Here is a 19421-nt window from a genome sequence, read left to right as displayed (position 1 = left end):
AATAAAACTGGCTAAAAAATGCAGAAACAGGGACAGAGTAGACAGAACGATACTTTCAAAAAAGAAATATGCTAATCCAGGCGTCGCCGCGGTGGCGAATTTCGCGTCGAACCACCTGTCCATCTGTGGTCGAACCCGGTGCAGCGGCTGTGCCCAGCGGCGCTTGTGAAAGGCAATTGGCGACGAATTTGATGCGGGGACGCTGAACAAAATCGCACTATGCACGGTGCCGAGAGGTCTTTCGCGCACGCAGACGCCGGTCACAGGTAACGGAGGCAAGGGACACGCCCCAGGCTCGCGTCGTCTGAGCTGCGGCTGCATGTAGCCTTGCGCTCCTTGCGCACCTTTCGTGGTACGGCGTCTGTGTACTGCGGTCAGGCTGGAGCCTTTGCAAGTCGCCGGCATGGAGCCGCAGCCAGGATTGTTGGACATCCTGGTGCAGTTCTTCCACCGCATGTTGCATTGGGGACCGCTCACTGCACTGTTTATAATCCAATTCATCTTTCTGACGAGCCTGTACGTGACATCGATGTGGCTGTCGCCGTACGGGTCTACGTCGGGCACCGTAAACCACGCGATATTCATCGGATGGGTGGGAGTTTTGCTGTACAATTTCTTCATGGCCGTCGCCATGGGGCCGGGCTTCGTACCTCTCAAGTGGAGGCCGGTGAGTAGCGCCTGACGCGTGCTCGCTCGTCCGCTCCCGCGTTTAGTGCGCGTGCGGACCAGCTGTCATGCGTGAGGAGCGCAGCCTTCTCGCACGAACGGAAGGGGGATAAGCTTTCGCTCTGCCGCTGCATTAGGTGTCAGTGGGAAAAGTGATCTGCCGTAGCCTGTATTTCCCGAGAACGACTGAAAGGCAGTACGCCCTTTGAGCGTCCACTGCCTTTCCGTCATGGGCGCCTTTCAGTCAGTCATATATCTGCTACGCAACTTTAATAATACTTTATTTGTACTCATGGTGGGTGGAACCAGGCGCACAGGGCCGCAAAACGCAGAATTGCCCATACCAATCAGGCTCGCAGCACTTTACGCAGAACTTTACGAAGTGTGAAAGTACATAAAAACTCGGAGAAGGATGCGTTTGCCTCATTTTAAACGGACATTAGCGTGCTGGTAGGCTCTTTAATCTCCGCCCGCATATTCGCCCGACCTAAACAAGGCAATGTTACACGTTCGCTTGCAGGAGCAGCCAGAGGACGAACAGTTTCTGCAGTACTGTGCAAACTGTGATGGATTCAAGACGCCGCGGTCACACCACTGCCGTAAATGTGAAAGGTTAGCGCTTTCCCTCTGTTCTAGGCACTCGACAAGAGCAGATTTTGGTGTGTGTGTGTGTGGGGGGGGGGGGGGGGGGGGGGGAGGGGGTGCCCTTTGGGCCTCCGCGCCCCTTTACCCTGAACCCAGTGTTAAAATAAAGTGGTATTCCTACTACTAGGGGTCTAATTTTGCACGTTTTACGTCTGTCGTGAATGGGCTAAGGAAAACTGTGGCAGTTCAAAAAGTTGTTTACCTTAAAAGTTGCCTTCAGGGTTGATTTAAACTTTCCACTGGCAGCAACAAATAAGCAACCGCCGGAAAATAAACAGGTGATAATGAGAATACTTGCTTTATTCTACTTGTTTAAATGTTTCTGAGGAACGTTTTCAATGTTGTCTATAACTCGCTGGACACCTCTGCTCTGACCTTTTTACATCCTCAGACAATTCCGTGTTAAAGGGGCCATGGAGACAAATACAGGTGTGTTTTATTCGAAAGATTTGGTGTTTTATTGTGCCTCCAGCACTTGTCTGGCAGTAAACAATGCTTTATTCACTGCGAAATTAGGTCCGAATTTCATTTGAACCAAATGTCATTTGACTCAAATGGGGTGCTTCGAATGCCATTCAGAATCCACAGTGCTACACTACAATTTCGATGGTATTTGAAAGCTTTCACAATTGCTCGCCATGCTGTAGTGGTGCTGTTGTCGCCCCGTTCCGTTTTTGTACAATAATACAACAATCAAATTCAGGACCATTCTAAGGCAGTAAAATTATATCAGATTAGAAGACACCAGTTTTGACTCTAACGTGGCGGCTGTTTTGCGTAGTTTTATTTTATTTTTTTGCGACTGACCCACTGGTTTTGAGAGTATGAAAATTAAATATGTTGATTTCATATTTTAAGTAAATGAACAGTAAACAAAGTTCCACAAACAAAAATAGTTTGTCTGTTTTACGTACGGAAGTATTATACTCGTGCTACACTAGCCTCCGAATGTCATTTGAACCAAATGTCATTTGTCTCAAATGGGGTGCTTCGAATACCATTCAGAATCCGCCGTGCTACACTACAATTTCAATGGCATTTGAAAGCTTTAGCATTCGCTCGCCGTGCTGCATGGTGGTGCTGCTGTCGAGTTCTGTTTTTACACAATAATTCCGCTGCTGAGCACGAGGTCGCGGGTTCGATTCCCGGCCGCGGCGGCCGCTTTTCTGATGGAGGCGAAAAGCAAAAACGCCCGTGTGTACGAGATTTCGGCGCACGTTAAAGATCCCCAGATGGTCAAAATTAATCCGGAGCCCTCCACTACGGCGCGCCTCATCGCCTGCGTTGCGTCGGCGCGTTAAACCCTACAATCAATCAATTACACAATAATGCAACAATCAAATTTAACTGCAGTCTTTCGAATTAAAATGATATGAAATTACCAATAACGTAAACTTTGGCACGGTTTTTGTTTAATTCTGAATCCCAATCAATGTTTTTTGTGCTGTCTGGCCACACTGGTTCGTTGCTTGCTCGCACTGGTGCTGAGAGTACGGAATTATTACATCTTGATATCACGATTTAAGTGAACGAGAAGTAAACAAAAGTCCCACAATTAAGAATATTTTGCTTGTTTTAAGTATGCCAGTAACCCGCCGCGGTGGCTCAGTGGCTAAGGCGTTGCGCTGCTGAGCACAAGGTCGCGGGTTCGATTTCCGGCCGCGGCGGCCGCTTTTCTGATGGAGGCGAAAAGCAAAAACGCCCGTGTGTACGAGATTTCGGCGCACGATAAAGATCCCCAGGTGGTCAAAATTAATCCGGAGCCCTCCACTACGGCGCGCCTCATTGCCTGCGTTGCGTCGGCGCGTTAAACCCCACAATCAATCAATCAATCAATCAAGTATGCCAGTAATGTATTTGTTTATGCTGACTTGGAACGCTGTGCGCAAGAGTGCTAGAAATGGCATTTCAAATCCCAAATGTCTCCCTCGGTGCTCATTTGGCTCGAATGTCATTTGAGCCGAATGGCATTTCAAAACCTAGTGTAGCAGCACAACTTGGCATTTGAGTCAAATGACATTTGGTTCAAATGACATTCGGACACTAGTGTAGCAAAGGTATAATATACCTATGTTTTATACTCTTGGTTTAATGCTAGCGCTACTTAGGGCAGGCACAAAAAGCTTATTAGGCACAAAATACTTTTTTTTTCCTGTTACAGGTGGTAACTGTCCTAGGCAATATTCCCCTCTCTGCTTTTCGTCCACCAGCATTCTAATCTTCTTTTTGTCGCCTCGACAGCCTTGAAGTTAACTTCCTCTGTGCTACCCTTAAATCCTAGGGCTTCTGGAAGCCGAATATTTCCCTCATGTAGATTCGGATGGATACCCTCGCATTCTAACACTATGTGCCGCATAGTTTCTGTTTCTTTTCCGCAGACCACGCATACCCCATCATTTTGTGAATACACCTCCCCACAAAGCTCTTAGTTCTCAAGCAACCTGCTCTAGCCTCAAAAAGCAAAGCACTACCTTGGGAATTATCGAAGAAGTTTTCCTTTCTGATATTCAATTTCTCAGCCCTGTACATCTCTAACGACGTTTTCGCTTCCGTTTTTTCTCTCCATTTATTCGTTTCTATCTGCCTTGCCTCTTTCTTGGTTACCTTGGCTGTTTTGGATTCTCCACTGTTTCCGTATTTCATCGTTAGCCTTCTAGTCTTCCTTAACCACTGCGTGTCCACACTTTTGAAGTATAGATACCTAAAAAAATGCCATTCGACTCAAATGACATTCGAGCCAAGTGAGCACCGACAGAGATATTTGGGATTTCAAATGCCATTTCTAGCACTCTCGCACGCAGCGTCTTCGATCGGCAATAAAAAATATAATACTCCCGTACATAAAAGAAACAAAATATTTTTGTTTGTGGAACTTTGTTCACTGTTCATTTACTTAAAATATGAAATCAACATATTTAATTTTCATACTCTTAAAACCAGTGGGTCAGTCGCAACAAAAAAAGAAAACTACGCAAGACAGCTGCCACATCAGAGTCAAAACTGGTGTCTCTTCTAATTTGATGTCATTTTACTGCCTTAGACTGCTCCTTAACTTGATTGTTGTATTATTGTACAAAAACGGAACGGGGCGACAACAGCGCCACTACAGCACGGCGAGCAATTGTGAAAGCTTTCAAATGCCATCGAAATTGTAGTGTAGCACGGCGGATTCTGAATGGCATTCGAAGTACCCCATTTGAGTCAAATGACATTTGGTTCAAATGACATTCGAACCCTAGTGTAGTCGGGTTATTGCTGATCGAAGACGCAGTGCGCGAGAGTGCTAGAAATGGCACTGGAGCCCCAAATGTCTCTCTCGGTGCTCATTTGGCTCAAATGTCATTTGAGCCGAATGGCGTTTCAAAACCCAGTGTAGCAGCACAACTTCGCATTTGAGTCAAATGACATTTGGTCCAAGTGACATTCGGACACTAGTTATCCCTGCTACACTAGTGTCCGAATGTCATTTGGACCAAATGTCATTTGACTCAAATGCGAAGTTGTGCTGCTACACTGGGTTTTGAAGTGCCATTCGGCTCAAATGACATTTGAGCCAAATGAGCACCGAGAGAGACATTTGGCGCTCTCGAGTGCCATTTCTAGCACTCATGTGCGATGTTCCAAGTCAGCATAAACAAATACATTCCTGGTGTATTTAAAACAAACAAAATATTCGTAATTGTGGGCCTTTGGTTACTTATTGCTCACTTAAATCACGATATCAAGACGTAATAATTCCAGACTTTCAGCTCCAGTGCGAGCAAGCGAAAACCAGTGTGGCCAGACAGCACAAAACAGAACAAAAAAAAACCTTGATTGCGATTCGGAATTAAGCAAAAATCATGTAAAAGCTTGCGTTATTTATTTGATATTTTAATTCTAAAGACAGCGGCTAAATTTTATTGTTGCATTATTGTGTAAAAACAGAACTCAACAGCAGCAGCGCTACGCAGCATGATGAGCGATTGTTGAAGCTTTCAAATGCCATCGAAGTTGTAGTGGAGCACATTTGAAGCCGCTCATTTGAGTCAAATGACATTCGGTTCGAATGACATTTGTACGCCAGTGTAGTAAGGGTATCAGGGAATTGCTCACTCATTGAAATAATGCTCTGTCTAGTTGTTTAACTTGAACTACTTTGGCTTTGTGTCTTGTGTTTCACTGCTTAATGTCTCACTTTTACCCCCCTTTTCCCCTGTTAGGCCAAAGCACCATCCTATAATAAATACTTGATTCAATCAGTGTGTGATGGAGCATGGCCTTCAAAAAAAGAAAAAAAAAAAGCTTAAATAGAAGGTCTAGCCATATAGCCCCCTGAGTAATTGAGAATGACTGCCCTATTGCCAAATGACTGAAACCCATTGAAGGAACCCGTTATATTTAGGGGCACGAAGTTCCCATGTTTTGATGATGTTAGTGAGTACTTCAGCTGCAAAGATGAAGCAAATTGATACATTCTTGGCTACTTCTACTTTGTGAAAATGCCTTTATTAACTTGGAAAAGGTCACTAATAAGCCAGTAATACAGCAGGATGCCTCACATAAGAGCCTGTTACAATGTGGCATTAGGTTTGCTTTGTGGCGAGAACGCCCCTATTTTATCAGCACACAGTGGAAGCTGCGCGCTAAAATGCGTCTTAGTAAAGTGCAATTTTAAGAGCCCAGCACCATTCTTCACGCATCTCTGTGACCTGTGCTGGGGTGATTTTTTTTGTCACTTTCATTTAACAGATGTAGTCCTCTGTACAGTGCACGTCAGGCTTGTCTAGGGCTACCGAGCGCGCGGTGACATCTGCTGGTGGCGGCTGGTTTGGAAACAGCTGGCAATTATGGGTGCGCGGATCTCATACAGGGTCAGGCTGATTGTCGTTTCGCACGGGTCCGCCTAATTTGCAGGCGCCGCCCCCCATGAGGGGCACATGTCTTCTGCAGTGCCAGTCGTAAGCGGTGACATGGGAGATAAGTGCATTGTTTGACGCCGTGCAATTGCGTAATCGCACAAACCGATTTGCGCTAATCTTCTGAATCTTACATGTAGCTTATGAAAGGACGCATGAAGAATAGCAGGCAGCGCTTTCCTTTGAACCTTTCATGTGATTACATTACTGCCTGCAGTGACATTGCACTGCATTAGACAACGAGCTTATCCCACGCGGGCGCCATGGCTGGCGGCTGACACCACGGGAGAGAACCGCCCCTCGTGGATGGTGGCACTTGCAAATTAGGCAGGTCGATGCAAAACGGCGATTGGCGCGACCCTGTACAAGACCCATGCATGCGCAGTGGCGAGCTATCTCCAACCCAGCAGCCACCAACAGGTGTCTCTAGCATGCTCCAGAGCCATGCGCTTGCTTGCCCTAGACAAGCCTGACGTGCACTGTGCTCGGAAATGGTCTGGACAACTTTTACGTGCAACCAAGTTGTGATTGCTGCCTTCCTGCTGTTTAAATGGTGGTCGGAAGACAGATGTTGATAGCACCCTCGTAGGTTTATAGAATGAAATCTTATTCAATAGAATTTGCTGAAATGGAATTGGTGCCTAAATGGGATGAAAGGGAACAGGTGGAATAGGTGGCAGTAGTTGCATTTAAATAAAATAAATGGTCTTAAAGGAGCCATGAAGAGAAAACACAAGTTTGGTTCATTCAAAAGATTGTCTCGTTAGAATCATACTGACACCACTTTTAACGTAAACTTCGCTCAAATAAGCTACATAATTAGGAAAAACGGGAATGGTCATGCGACCCACCAGCTCATTTCCCGCAACAGAACCTATGTCGTCACATAGGCTAAGCTCTGCGATTGGCAGAGGCTGGCAGAAGCAGACGCAAATTAGGTAGAACTTACAAACTAGACAAACGAGCGATTTGCGCTTAAATTTAGGGCACATTCTTTACAAAGCAATAAGAATGATGGGACAAACAGTGGAAGTTACGAAAGCACATGTAAACATAGAAGTACTGATGCGTTCTGCTGTTCGTACTGCGCACAGCATGCCTGGTTTCGCTGCACAGCACTACGGGGCTTGGGGTTGTCTCAGACGACACTGGCCGATTGACGCAAGCAACGGTGTCTTACGTGACCCCATTTGTCGAGCGAGCACTGTTTCAGGGAACGAATATTTTCTCCCAGAACAAAAACAAGCCAGGTTTAAATGCGGGCAAAAACAAACCAAACGCTTGCCACGGTATGGTGGCGCCATCTAGGCTACGGAACGTAAAGAAACGCGGGAACAAACCAACACCGCTGTACAGGGTGGAGACAACCTTCGAACGGTCCCGTGCCGCCGCAATTGGGCCAACGGGCTCAGCGCATTATTCTTTTCGTTTCCCACGAGACCTAGCAACGCGAAACAGACAATATGATTCAAACTTCTTCAGTAAACCGCGTTGCGGCGATAATTTTAGCGCGGTTTTGACACAATGACTTGCTTCGGCGGCGAGCGAGCAACCAAAAATGGCGGCGCCAGTGTATACGTGTCTCTACCCTGTACGGCGGATGCGTGAATGAAGGTACTCTAGGCTGCAGAGCGGTCGGTTTCAGTGATGTCACTTGGGACCACGAAAACGCACGATTGAGCGGGAAAATCAAAATTTTAACCTAAATTGTTTAATTTCTCAGTGAATAAAGCACCGTTTGTATCCGGACAAGCGCTGGGGGCACTATAAAACACGAAATCTTTCGAATAAAACCAACTTGCATTTTCTCTTCATGGCTCCTTTAAAGGAGCCATGAAGAGAAAACAAAAGTTTGTTTTATTCGAAAGATTAGGTGTTTCATAGTACCCCAAGCGCTTTCCCGGAAGCAAATGATGCTTTATTCACTGAGAAATAAGGCAATTTAAGCCAAAATTTTAAATCTCCCGCTAAAATTGCACATTTCGTCACGTGAACAATGGCGTCATACGAGCCCGTCCATGAAACAGATACTTAGTATGTCGACTCCATATAGCACCCACACGCGGGAGTCGACCGAGACGGCGGCCATTTTAAAAATACTAGTAAAACCTAGTGCACCCGCAGCCCTAGTCATGGAATCGCCTGATCCGGAGAACAAAACTCTCGCCGAGGAGCTCGGGCTTGCATTTAACAACCTCACACCACTTGAACGCTCAATGCTTCTAAGTGCACGAGCGGCAAGAGTTGTGGGATACGCGGTGGACGGGAAAGCGACCATTCCGCGATAGCCACAACAGACGAACGCCCAGCCGTCGGCACCGCTGCCTCGTCAGCCCCGTCGCGACGGACGAATACAGACTGGTACGTATGTGCCGTATTTTCAATTTCAGTAGCAGTATCGCTTATGCCAGTTGGCCGGTGTCGTGTATGGAAAGCCGTTCGCTCGAGCTCTCTGCTCCGACCAGAAAGATTCGAGCGTCAATGCGCGGTGTGTACGGCAATTTTTTTCCCCAAGGTCAGAGCGCTTTGATTGCGATTTGACGAAGTCGGCGACGAGCGCCAGCATGTCCGGGTCCCTGCCGTAATCACTTCCTCGGAAATGAAGCGAGCACACTCGTACTTCCTTTAGCTCTCTTTCTCCTCCGTTTGCAAAGTTCACAAAACGTAGCCACTTGCTTCGCCGAGGTTCGTCGTTGGGCAGCACATGAAAGGAGATCTCACCGGCGGGGATGTCGCACTCCCTCGACGATTTGCCCGTACTACATGGGCATTTCAAAACACAGCAAAGAAATTTCATTGTAAAGTACTCGAACAAACTGAAGTTTTCAGTGGTTGTAAACTGTAAACGAGCTCGTAACGACAGCAGCAAGCCAACACGACCTCCATACCGAAACCTGTGCGACGAGTGGCACTATCTCGTTGCTGCTCTGTGTTCCTTACTCCCCTTGTTTCTATTTTTACCTTTGCTGGTTGGCGATATGACGGCCAACCTCCTGTGAAGGGATTACGATACCAAGCAAGGTCGCGGCTGTGCGTGCTGGGACGGTTCGTTGGCCCCGAAGAGCTTTGAACCCGATAATTCGTCTGCGAGACGGTGGCGACGGCGAGATGTCGAGTTCGGCTGGCGGTAGTTTCGTACGCATTGGCATACACGCTTGCGTGTTCGTTCGGAACTTCAACCGTTTATTCCACCGTTCTTTGTCATAAAAAGAATGTGCAGTATGTTTCACGGGAATTTAGCTCGCTATGCAAACTGTAAGCCCTGCCTAACATGCGTTTGCTTTTGCCGGCCTCCGCCAATCGCAGAGCATTCTCGAGTGACATCATAGGTTCTGTTGCGGAAAATGAGCTGGTGGGTCGCATGGTCATTTCCTTTTTTCCTAATTATGTAGCTTATTTGAGCGAAGTTTGCGTTATAAGTGGTGTCGTTATGGTTCTAACGAGGCAATCTTTCGAATGAACCAAACTTGTGTTTTCTCTTCATGGCTCCTTTAAAGATTTCTGCTCATTCATGGCAGTGGGAAGTAATTGATGGGGGCTGCTTTACTATTCCACCTTGCTGCTGGTTGCAAAGCAGGCACTGCAGCAGAAACTCGGAGCCTGTTTGAAACTCTTGTGCTGCTTTGAACGCAACAGCGGTAGTGTGCTGATCGGGGTCCTTGAAAGGGAAAGTGCTTGAAATAGTACTTAATACTCTAAGCCCTGTCAACTTGCGACTTTAAAACAGTATTAAAAAATCAAGAGTTTAACAAAGTTTGGAAATAAGTATGCAACCAAAACTTTTATTTTAGTTATAGTGTTTAAGAACTAAAAAAAAATATGTAATCCCAAAAGTTTAATATCTTTGTGTTGACGAGGTTCTCTTGTATGTGGCTGACGGGATCGCAGCTGGAGATGCACGACCCAGAAAAAGGAATGAAAGGTTGATTGATTGATAAATTTTTATTTTGAAGAGGAGGTCTGGAGGTCGCTGGGGTAACAAGAGGGCAGGGAAGGAAGTTGGCACCTAGTACATCACGGGTGCCAGGCCGCTAGCTATGCCGAACTGGGTAACTGTGACTGTGTAGAGGGGTACGTGACAATTCATCGAATGCCGTTTTATTGAAGCCGTTTTATCGAAGTGACGTCGCCCGTTTTATCGAATGCTGTTCGGAGCTGCGGTCGCGATGAGTATTGGTGCTAGAAATGTTTTCTCGTCCTAAAGAGATGCATGAAGGACTAAGGGCTTTATTATTTAGGGTAGCGTAAGAAAACCGTTCAACTTTCAAGCACAAATCCTTGCCACTGCCACTTCCCGTGGCGATTATCGGCAACATGCAATGCGTTGAAGTTGCTCCAGGTGGTGCTGCCTTTTGTGTTGTGATTACTGTGATACGCATTTTCAAGCCTAAGTCTTTGTCACTACCACTTCCCGTATTGATTACCGCTTATCGCACCAATTGCCAGAAGGAAGACATTTTTAGGGCGCACTAAAAATCATGAATTTATTGGCAAAACAAAATATTTTGCAATGACGATACGAGCTGTATATGCAACTACATTGTACCACAAGTTAAAAATGTCCAAAAACGCAGCCACTGATTCAGTTCATGAGCAATTGCCCTCAAAACGTCCTTCATAGGCATGTCTCTCACATTGTTCGAGATGCGCTCGAGGGCTGCTTTTTTGGCCAGCATAGCCTTCCTCTGCTTCGGCGGCTGCTGGCAACGCAGCAGTGCTTCCAGACGGTCGTCTGTAGCTTTTTGCTCCTGTTGTAGGCGGCTGATGAACCGCCAAACACCAGGATGGGAGACTCCAACAACTTTGGAGGACCTGCTGTGCCAGCTCTCTACCGGGTTATTTCCACGCAGTAACCCTTGTTCCGCTAACTGTCGCACCGACCAGAAGGCAGGGGGAAACCGGGGTGGCGCGCGAATCATCAGTCCACCGTGCAGCTGGCGTGGCTTTCCGACGGCGTAATTCTTTTCGAACCAGTATACCAGCTGCCATGCGGCTGGCGAATAGTGACGTTTTTGCCCTGTTTATAGCCTTTCTCAGCGTGTCATGGCATGGAATGGCTTGGCGTCCTTCAGCGCTCAGGGAACAGGAAACTTGCTGCGTAGCGGAAAAAAAGAATGCGCCGAGAATCTTAGCACATGAAAGTGCCTCCGGAATGTATTAACCTGGACGATCTGAACAGGAGCGCTAGTAGTGCGAGTAGCCATCCGTTTTAAAGCTTCATTCACACGCGAGACCTCCACCCTTGTGCTGTCCGGAGCGTGGTTATGTTCTTGCGCTCTGCGCACTTGTTGGTCGGCTTGCCCTTTTTGACTGGTTACCACTTGGCCTCTGCACTGGACGTAGCGATCACACCCCCAGTACACTCGGCAGTTGACCTTTTTTTCGACAATGTACGAGTAGCCGCCGAGACAGAGCTTTGGCTTCCCACGTACGGTAGTTGTCAATTCCATTTTTGACGCCGTTGTGAAATAACGTTAGCCGAGGCGCTTATATCGATGCAAGTATCTTGCGAACTCACCAAAGCCTGTCTGCGTGCCAGTGCGCTTGGTCCCATGCTTGCACAAACAAATCAGTTTCTACCGCATTAAAAGTGCGCAGTTTGCAGAATCAAAACTAAAGGGATGAAGATAGTAGCCCGCGAAAAAATAACATCATTTCTTTCTATCCATGCGCTCTGAAAGCCCCGCTTCATTGTGCACAACCAAATTCGATGAAATGTCCTCGATGAAACGTCCTTCTACCAAACGGCGTTCGATGAAACGGTGTTCGATGAAATGACTTCTATGAAGTTCGATGAACTTTCTGCAACCCTGTGTAGAGGGTGTTCGAGTTATGTCCTTATGCACAGCGTCAATATCAGAGTGTTGCAAAACATTATGGTCGTGTTGATGCTGATCAAAAGCAAGCGGAGCAGTGCAGATGCACATTTTGTCACCGTGTGTGAATGAAAGAAAAGCTGGAATTTTTTTTCTTCAATTTTGCTGTGTTCTCTCTAGCTGTAAAACATTACAAAAATTTTCAGACAGCAAAATATCTCAAGTTATGAAACCATTTTTTCGAGCCAGCATAGAGAATGAAGAACTGTTACTTGTAAGCCCTGAATGTTAACAAGTTGAGTTCTTGCCGAGGGTTGTGGCACCGCTTTGGTTTCTCTATTGTCTGACATTTCTGCACGGTGGAATGCGAGAACACCCCTGCTAGACTAGAAGGGCTTTTTGAGCAGAATCCCAGCACCGGAGGCTAATACAGTGCATCTTGAACGCAAAAGCTTTTCAATGAGCTCTCAACCAATTTGGGTCAAATTGCTCGCATTTAGCACTGCAAGGGGAACGGTGGGAGCAATTTAGTGAGGCCCCCTCAATTCTGGACGATGCAAAATAAATTGTAGCTTTTAAAAATTGCATTTCATTGACAGGTATGAAGTTGCTTTGAGTTTCACCCAGTGAACAATAATTTTATAGGCTTAGGTGACATATTTCGTGTTTTCCTGGCCAAGCGGCGGGCCAACATGTGATGAGACTTGAGGTGTTATTGGTATGCTCTAAACACTCCTGGAGATGAAATTAGCAGTGATCTGTAGCTGTTTTGGCTACTAAATATGATGCTGTAAAACTGGCTTTCCGAAATTCTCAGTTATGTGGTTTTAGAAACTACTTTTCAGAAATGGCGACCTAATGGTTTACCTAAACCAATCACTGTATTTCAACTTTTTTTTTTTCTAAATGTGACCAGTTTCTTTGGAGGGTTTCAAGCTGTTCATGAAAACTTGTTTTGCACTGCGATGCATTTTCTATAGAATATCAGTTTGAGATCAAGCTATATCCCCCCCACTCCCACCAGAGGTACAAAGTTTTTAGTTCAGAATCTCTCCAGGATTTATTATCAACTATATAGCAAAAGAAATTACCTCACAAATTTCCAGCCCTTCTACTTTCTTTTTATGGTGCTTGACAAATCGTGCCCAAAAATTGGGTGTATTACAGTTCATTCCAAAAGCTGCATGCACCACTGTGGAGGCTACATTGTTGTCAACAGTCTGCCCAACTGAGCACACTTAACTCGTCGTGAAGGGGGCCTTGAAAGGACATTTTCTTCTCCCCTCTCGGCAGGTGGAACCGCAAGGCCCCGGCGCCTTTTGTCGCTTCCTTCGCGGTGAGTTAGGCGCCCTCAGTGGGCGGACTGTTGACAACAACGTAGCCTCCACAGTGGTGCATGCAGCTCCTAGAAGGCCCATGGAATAAGCGGCTATTTCGTTGATGCCACACGGCCTTGTGTCTGTCTTTCTGTGTCCCCATCAAGATTTAGTTGGTGTTTAATGCCGACTGGTGCAAACAAAAATGCAGTAATTTGGCAACCGTGTATCTAATTGTGGTGTTTAGGAAGGACAAACGCACTGGCCGTAGTGCCGTACGAAAGACCCTTTATTCATAGAACATGAGGAGCAGATATATACAAAAAGAATCGACGTGCCCCCGGGGGGTGAAAGAACACAAATGGAAACTGAAACTGAATATAACACTAATGTTCCGAGGGGCTGTGTTCAGCCTCCAACTTCTTTGCCAAAATTACCTAGTACGGACAACCAAGCAAAGCTCTATCCACAATGGTAATTTTGGGTAGTGGGAAACAAATTATTTCTCGCTGCATTTTAATTTACAGTCTTGATTATGACGCCGACCGAGTATTGTCAGTTTCAATTGATTGGTCCTGCAACAAGCTCAGGTACTTTCCCGGAGAGGTTGTTTTTCAAAACTCTGGCGACATGGTTGTGGCTGATGGAAGTGCAGTTTCTATATTCCGGCGTTCACCAAAGGGCTACACAACATTTGGGATGCAGCGAGCGTCTCATGTGCATGCAGAAACGCGCGTGTCAAGGGGTACAAGTGGTCTTGCTCCATGTGTCCAGGTGCGTGCTGAAGATGGACCATCACTGTCCGTGGATCAATACATGCTGTGGCCACCGTAACCATGCCAACTTCACGCTCTTCTTATTCTTCGCTGTCTGTGGCAGTATACACGCCATTGTGCTCCTCCTGATGGGCTTGAGCAAAGCCTACAACAGGGTGAGACAGGATTCTGCTTGCCTCGAAGGTGTGTGGTGTTTGGGAGGGTTGTGACGGCACTAGTCACCCCCCCCAGCATGTGGGGCATGTTGTCAGAGCGCATCTTGACCCAGATAAAATTGTTCGAAACGTGTGTGCATCTTGAGAAAAGTTGAATTTAGGGCCGACGTATTGGTGTCGTTTTTATGTTTGTTGAAAAATAAGTCGCACTGAAATTTTATTGCCTTGTTTAGAGCGGTACCAAATTGTCCTTGAAGAAAGATGAGGTATGTGGTCCCTGATTTTTGGGAGGGGGGCTTTTTTCTCACGGGGAGTCGCAGCAGTAGGAAATGCAACATCAAAGCACACAAGAAAAAATTTCCCGGTGGAAGAAGCTGCAGTTGGAGGTACATTTTGCAAGTTGTCATGTGTTAGGGAAATGTTTGAGGAAAAAAAAGAAGAGGTTGGGAGGAGAGTTGGGGGAGGTGTAGAAAATGACTTCACAACATGGTGCCCCTCCCAATGACAGAAGGCAATAGTGGTACCCTATGGGGGATTCACAGGGGGGGATAAAATCCATCCGCTCCTTCCCCGCGCTGCGTATCGTGACCGCACGTTATGCTTCCATGTGTAAACGTGCGAGGCAGCTGGCACAAGCGCACGCGGCGGGCCCTCGGGAGTGGCACCGCTGGGATTAGGGACAGTTTGTCCAAGTTGTGCAGGCAATCCTCGCCTCGTTAGAGAATCCTTCGCTGTTGGCGGAATGCTTCTTGCCCGTCCGGCAACTCTGCTTCCATGACTTGCTCTTATCTGAGTTTCCTATGCCGGTGATATGCGGTACGGTCACGTGGCGCATTAGCAGCAGCCACTGAATGCCAGAAACTTGGGCCCGGCTTGCTCACCTATCAGTCATTTGCAGCAACTCAGATAAGATCGAGTCAAGACAAGCTGTGGGAGCAAGTTGCCAGACGAGCGAGAAGCATTTCACGAGCAGGGAAAAATCCCCGCCGAGGCTGCCCCTGATCCCAGTGCTCTGGAGGACCCGCTGCCTGCGCATCGGCCGGTTGCCCCTCATGTTTACGCATAGAGGTGTGAGATGCGGTTTTGGGATACACAGTGCGGGGAGGGAGCAGATCGATTTTATCCTCCGTGTGAATCCTCCTTTAGGAGCCTTTAAAGCCATGAGTGTTTGCATATGATTTATTTGATGTTACAAGTTATTGCCTAACTTTTGTAAGTTTTGTACAGTTCTAGTTGCAAGATAATTTCCGACAGCAGTGGGTCAGGACGGGGATGGGGACTCCATTTTCGAGCCACATACAAGACCTTGTGACTTGCTCCCAAACCTAACGATAGTTCAGAGAATTTTGGGGAGGGGGCCCTTGTTCGGAACTTGCCCATAATTCAAAATGGCAGCGCGAAAATGTTAACCCCTCTTACCCCCACACCTCAGAAAAAGAAAATGCAGTGCATTGGCGAGAAACTTTTTTTAATGAAAACGAAGAAGACCTTGAATGAAGACCTTGGCGCTCACAGTGTTAGCAATTTCCACAGTGTTCACGCCACCCACATTGAGGGCCCTGTTAGCCAGAGAATCCATTCTAACCATCGTCTGGTTCACTGTTGAGACATTGAACAATGTGTACTCATGGCACATTCAGAGGGGTTTTCGGTGGAGCTAGGGGAGCGAAAGGCCATTGGTGCCTCCGAGAAATCTTCCGGTGTCCTCTGGCCTTCGTTAGTGGCACGATGCATTGTAACGCCACACCGCTGTGTCTATGGCTTCATCTACTGGCTCGACACAGCAAAATTTCTGAGCTGCAAGCTGTGCGCTATTTCAATAGCTTCTTCAGACAGCCTGTTACTCACAGCACACCCTGCACTTTCCTGTTCACGAACTTTAAAAAGAGCGTCATCCACTTCTTCACTGAAGACTGACACTGTGTTGCTCAACTTTTGCCAAAGCTTGGCCTTGCCTAAGTTCTGCTGCAGAAAATTTTTTTGCCCCGCTAGCATATCCTCTTTTAATTTTAACCAAAGCAGTGAGATGTCACATGCATGTTTTTTTTCCTGGCGTGGCAATGCCATTTCACGAGTTCAATTTTATTCTTATCTGTATACAGATGCATGTCATGAACCACTGTTGTCACGATATCGCAAGCACATTCGGCAGTGTCAGATGACAATAACAAAAGGGCAAGCATGGGCAAAATTTGTGGCAGGCTGTGTGTTCTTAGGTTGGATTTTGCAGTAGACAAGAGCACAGTCAAACTTTCCTGGGCGGTTTCGGTTTCGCTGGTTTGGGCAATAAGAGAGTGGTTGGGGAAGGGGGCGGAGTACTTGTTCAGTAGTACGAGAAAATTCGAAATAACTGGATTATGGGGGGGGGCACTTGATCGGTATTTTACGGTAGGTTACTACGGAGCCATCCACTACCCTGTGAAACACAGCATAGCCCAAACGTAGCTGGAGTGCAGTGGACTCCTGATTGCAATTCTTTTTCTACAATTACAAAAAACCAGTGTGTAGTGATTTTAAGTAGCCTAACAGGAGTGACCAAAACGTGCTGTTGCAAATTAAATCACAAGCACTCGTAACGCTGGTTGGCACTTGCAGCATTGCAAGTGCAATTCGTGCCCATCTGCCCACAGAAAAACTGCGGCACTCATATTTATTATTTTGAACGCATTTCTCCCAGTGCGGGGAGTCGTTGCATTTTTCTGCCATGGTAAACTTTCTCTCATAACAGGCTGCAATAAATAAATTACAGCACAAGCGGCAGTGTGATGTGTCAAAAATGTTGAAGTACATTTCCTGTTGTCAAATATTTTGGTTCATTGCTTCAGAGGTTTAGTGGGGACAGGATGTCAGTTGCTTCTGACAAAAAAAAAAAGTATAACGTCTACCCCAGTCCAGCCATTAGGCCACAACAGAAACAAAATTCACATATGAAGAAAAATTTTACCTGTTTAAGGGGGGGGGGGGGGGGGGGGGGTCTCAGTGATTTCAAATATGTCATTGTTTTTTCAGTAAGTCATAGTTACCAAGATAATTAGATATAATTAGTCATTCTTGGCGGAACAATCGCCATAAAACCGTAACCTTTATATTTTCCAATTTTATGAACCTTGGTGAGCGCAATAAGAGCATTGGTTTTTTGGTGCTCTTGAACCTCTTGAAACTAATTTTACAGCTTATCAAATAACCTTGGTTGGCACCAGTGGCAAGGAATTATTTTGAATGTCTATTTCAAACACGAAAGTTTAGTGAGCTGTAAACTTAGTTCCAAGCTGTGCATCAAAATGATTCTCTTATTGCACACACTAGGGTTCATAGTATTGGAAAATATAAAGATTACAGTTTTATGGCTAACACTGTTTTGTCTATTGTTCCTCCAAAAATGACTAATTGTCTCTAATCATCTGACTAACTAATTGACTTACTAAAAAATAATGGCATATTTGAAATCAGTGGGAAAAAAAGCAGCAATACTGGCAGGTTTCACAGAGTTTACTTGAAAATTAAGGAATTGTTTTAAGAGCCATGTCCCCCCTTAAACCGCAAACCATGGCCTGTCTGGGGCAGTCAGTCACTCTGCCAGAGAAGCCAACAAGGAAGCTAGACCTTTGTGGCATAGGAGTAAGTAAATCATCAGCTTGGAACGAGGGACAGTGGGTAGTCATTGTATAGGGGGATGGTTCTTATCTGCACCAACCTTCTGTTCCACTCGAAATGCCCCCTAATCTTGGTGCAGTCATACAGTCCCGGAGGAGAGCAATACTGTAAGGCTCTCCCTGATTTTGCTGACAAGAATAATTCATCCTGATTCAAGGTTTGTACCTGGGGCTGCAAGATTTCCAGGGCAGTCAGTCGCTCTACCAATGACTCGCCGTGGGAGGTCGGTGGCTAATGCATTGTGCTACTGAGCTTGAGTTCACGGGTTGAGTCCCTGCCTGAATGAATGAATGAATGAATTCATTGTGCAGAAAATTGAAAGGAAAATCCACCAGTAGGCGTAATTTGTCACACCTAGGGGTGGACGCTGGAATGCCTGCTGGTGTGTGTGTGAGAGGGAGGGGGGGGGGGGGGGGGATGGCAGGCAGATAGAGGGGAGAGACAAAGGGGACAGAGGGCATAAAAATAAAGAAAAGAAGAAAATTCTTAATCATACATTCAGTCCCAAATCACTGCGCCGGAAAGCGGAGTGTGGGGAGGAGTGTCGAGGAGTCTGGGTAGGAGCCCAGGGCCTTGTGGGCTATGCCCCGCTCCCTGGCCCGGCGCGGCAGCCACAACAGCTGGTCCAGCGGGCCACAGCTGTTTTCCTGGTGGTGGCGAAACTCTCGTGTTAAAGAACACCAGGGGTTCTGAATGTACCCTTTTCCATGATGTAATAAAAATGCGCTATAAGGACGGGACAAGCGAAGGAAGACAACACACAGCGCATTGTCCTTCGCTTGTCCTGCCCTTACTTGCGCATTTTTATTTTATTTTTACACCATGTCAATACACCAACTAGCCCCTCAGATGGCTTTGATGAACCTTTTTCCAGTACCAGTTCTCCTAGCGGTCGCCCCAGAGAACTAAAAAGTGGCAGTCGGGCATGCCACTTAAAAGTCTCGCTGTCGGAAAACATGTGCGCAAGACATTCTCATCGCCCAATCCCACCTGTCACTCATACCTTTCACATGAATGCCACGGTAGCAGGTGGGCATTCCTGTGACTAATCTGCAGTGAGCAAAGCGCCTTTTTCTTCGCTTTTTTTTTTTCCATCTTCGTTATTCTCTCACTGGTAGCATGTGCTAGCAGCGTGGTCAACCTCGATCATCTTTTTTCTTGTACGAACTCGTACAAGAAAAATGCCCTATGAACTCACCATGACGTGTTCGAAAAAGAAGAAATAAAAACCTATCCCGCTCCGCTCCCAGTGCAGATGAGTCAATGCCCTCTCCAACAACACCAATTCTAATAACGTTTTCATAGATAATAGTTGAGAAAAAATTGCCAAATACATAATTTTTGTCGAAACATTGAAGAAAATGAAAACAAACGAGTTGTGTATAACAAACCACCAGTAGTAGAAAAAAATTAGAAAATACATTTTGTAGGTAAACATCTCAAAAACCCGTCCTAGAAAAATAGAGTTGCAAAAAACAATTTGTCAGATATTAAA

At 46.3% G+C, this 19421-nt stretch overlaps 1 protein-coding gene across 2 annotated transcripts in view; it reads left to right on the top strand.

Annotated features, from left to right (window-relative positions):
• Positions 1-87: 87 nt before the first annotated feature.
• The window catches only part of LOC144140972 (palmitoyltransferase ZDHHC6-like), a 52490-nt gene continuing 33156 nt past the window's right edge, over positions 88-19421 (top strand). Inside the window, exons 1-3 of one of the 2 annotated variants that reach the window (XM_077672453.1) lie at positions 88-667; positions 1187-1278; positions 14116-14272. In XM_077672453.1, coding sequence (XP_077528579.1) covers positions 404-667; positions 1187-1278; positions 14116-14272 — 513 coding nt within the window. In that variant the 5' untranslated portion in view covers positions 88-403. The remainder of the gene's footprint in view (positions 668-1186; positions 1279-14115; positions 14273-19421) is intronic. The other variant, XM_077672452.1, reaches the window with a different exon arrangement.

The sequence above is a fragment of the Haemaphysalis longicornis genome, unplaced genomic scaffold, assembly GCF_048455015.1.
Source record: "Haemaphysalis longicornis isolate Haplotype H1 unplaced genomic scaffold, Haemaphysalis longicornis Haplotype H1 scaffold_58, whole genome shotgun sequence".
NCBI classification, from domain to species: Eukaryota; Metazoa; Arthropoda; class Arachnida; order Ixodida; family Ixodidae; genus Haemaphysalis; species Haemaphysalis longicornis.
This window is presented reverse-complemented; position numbering and strand designations above follow the sequence as displayed.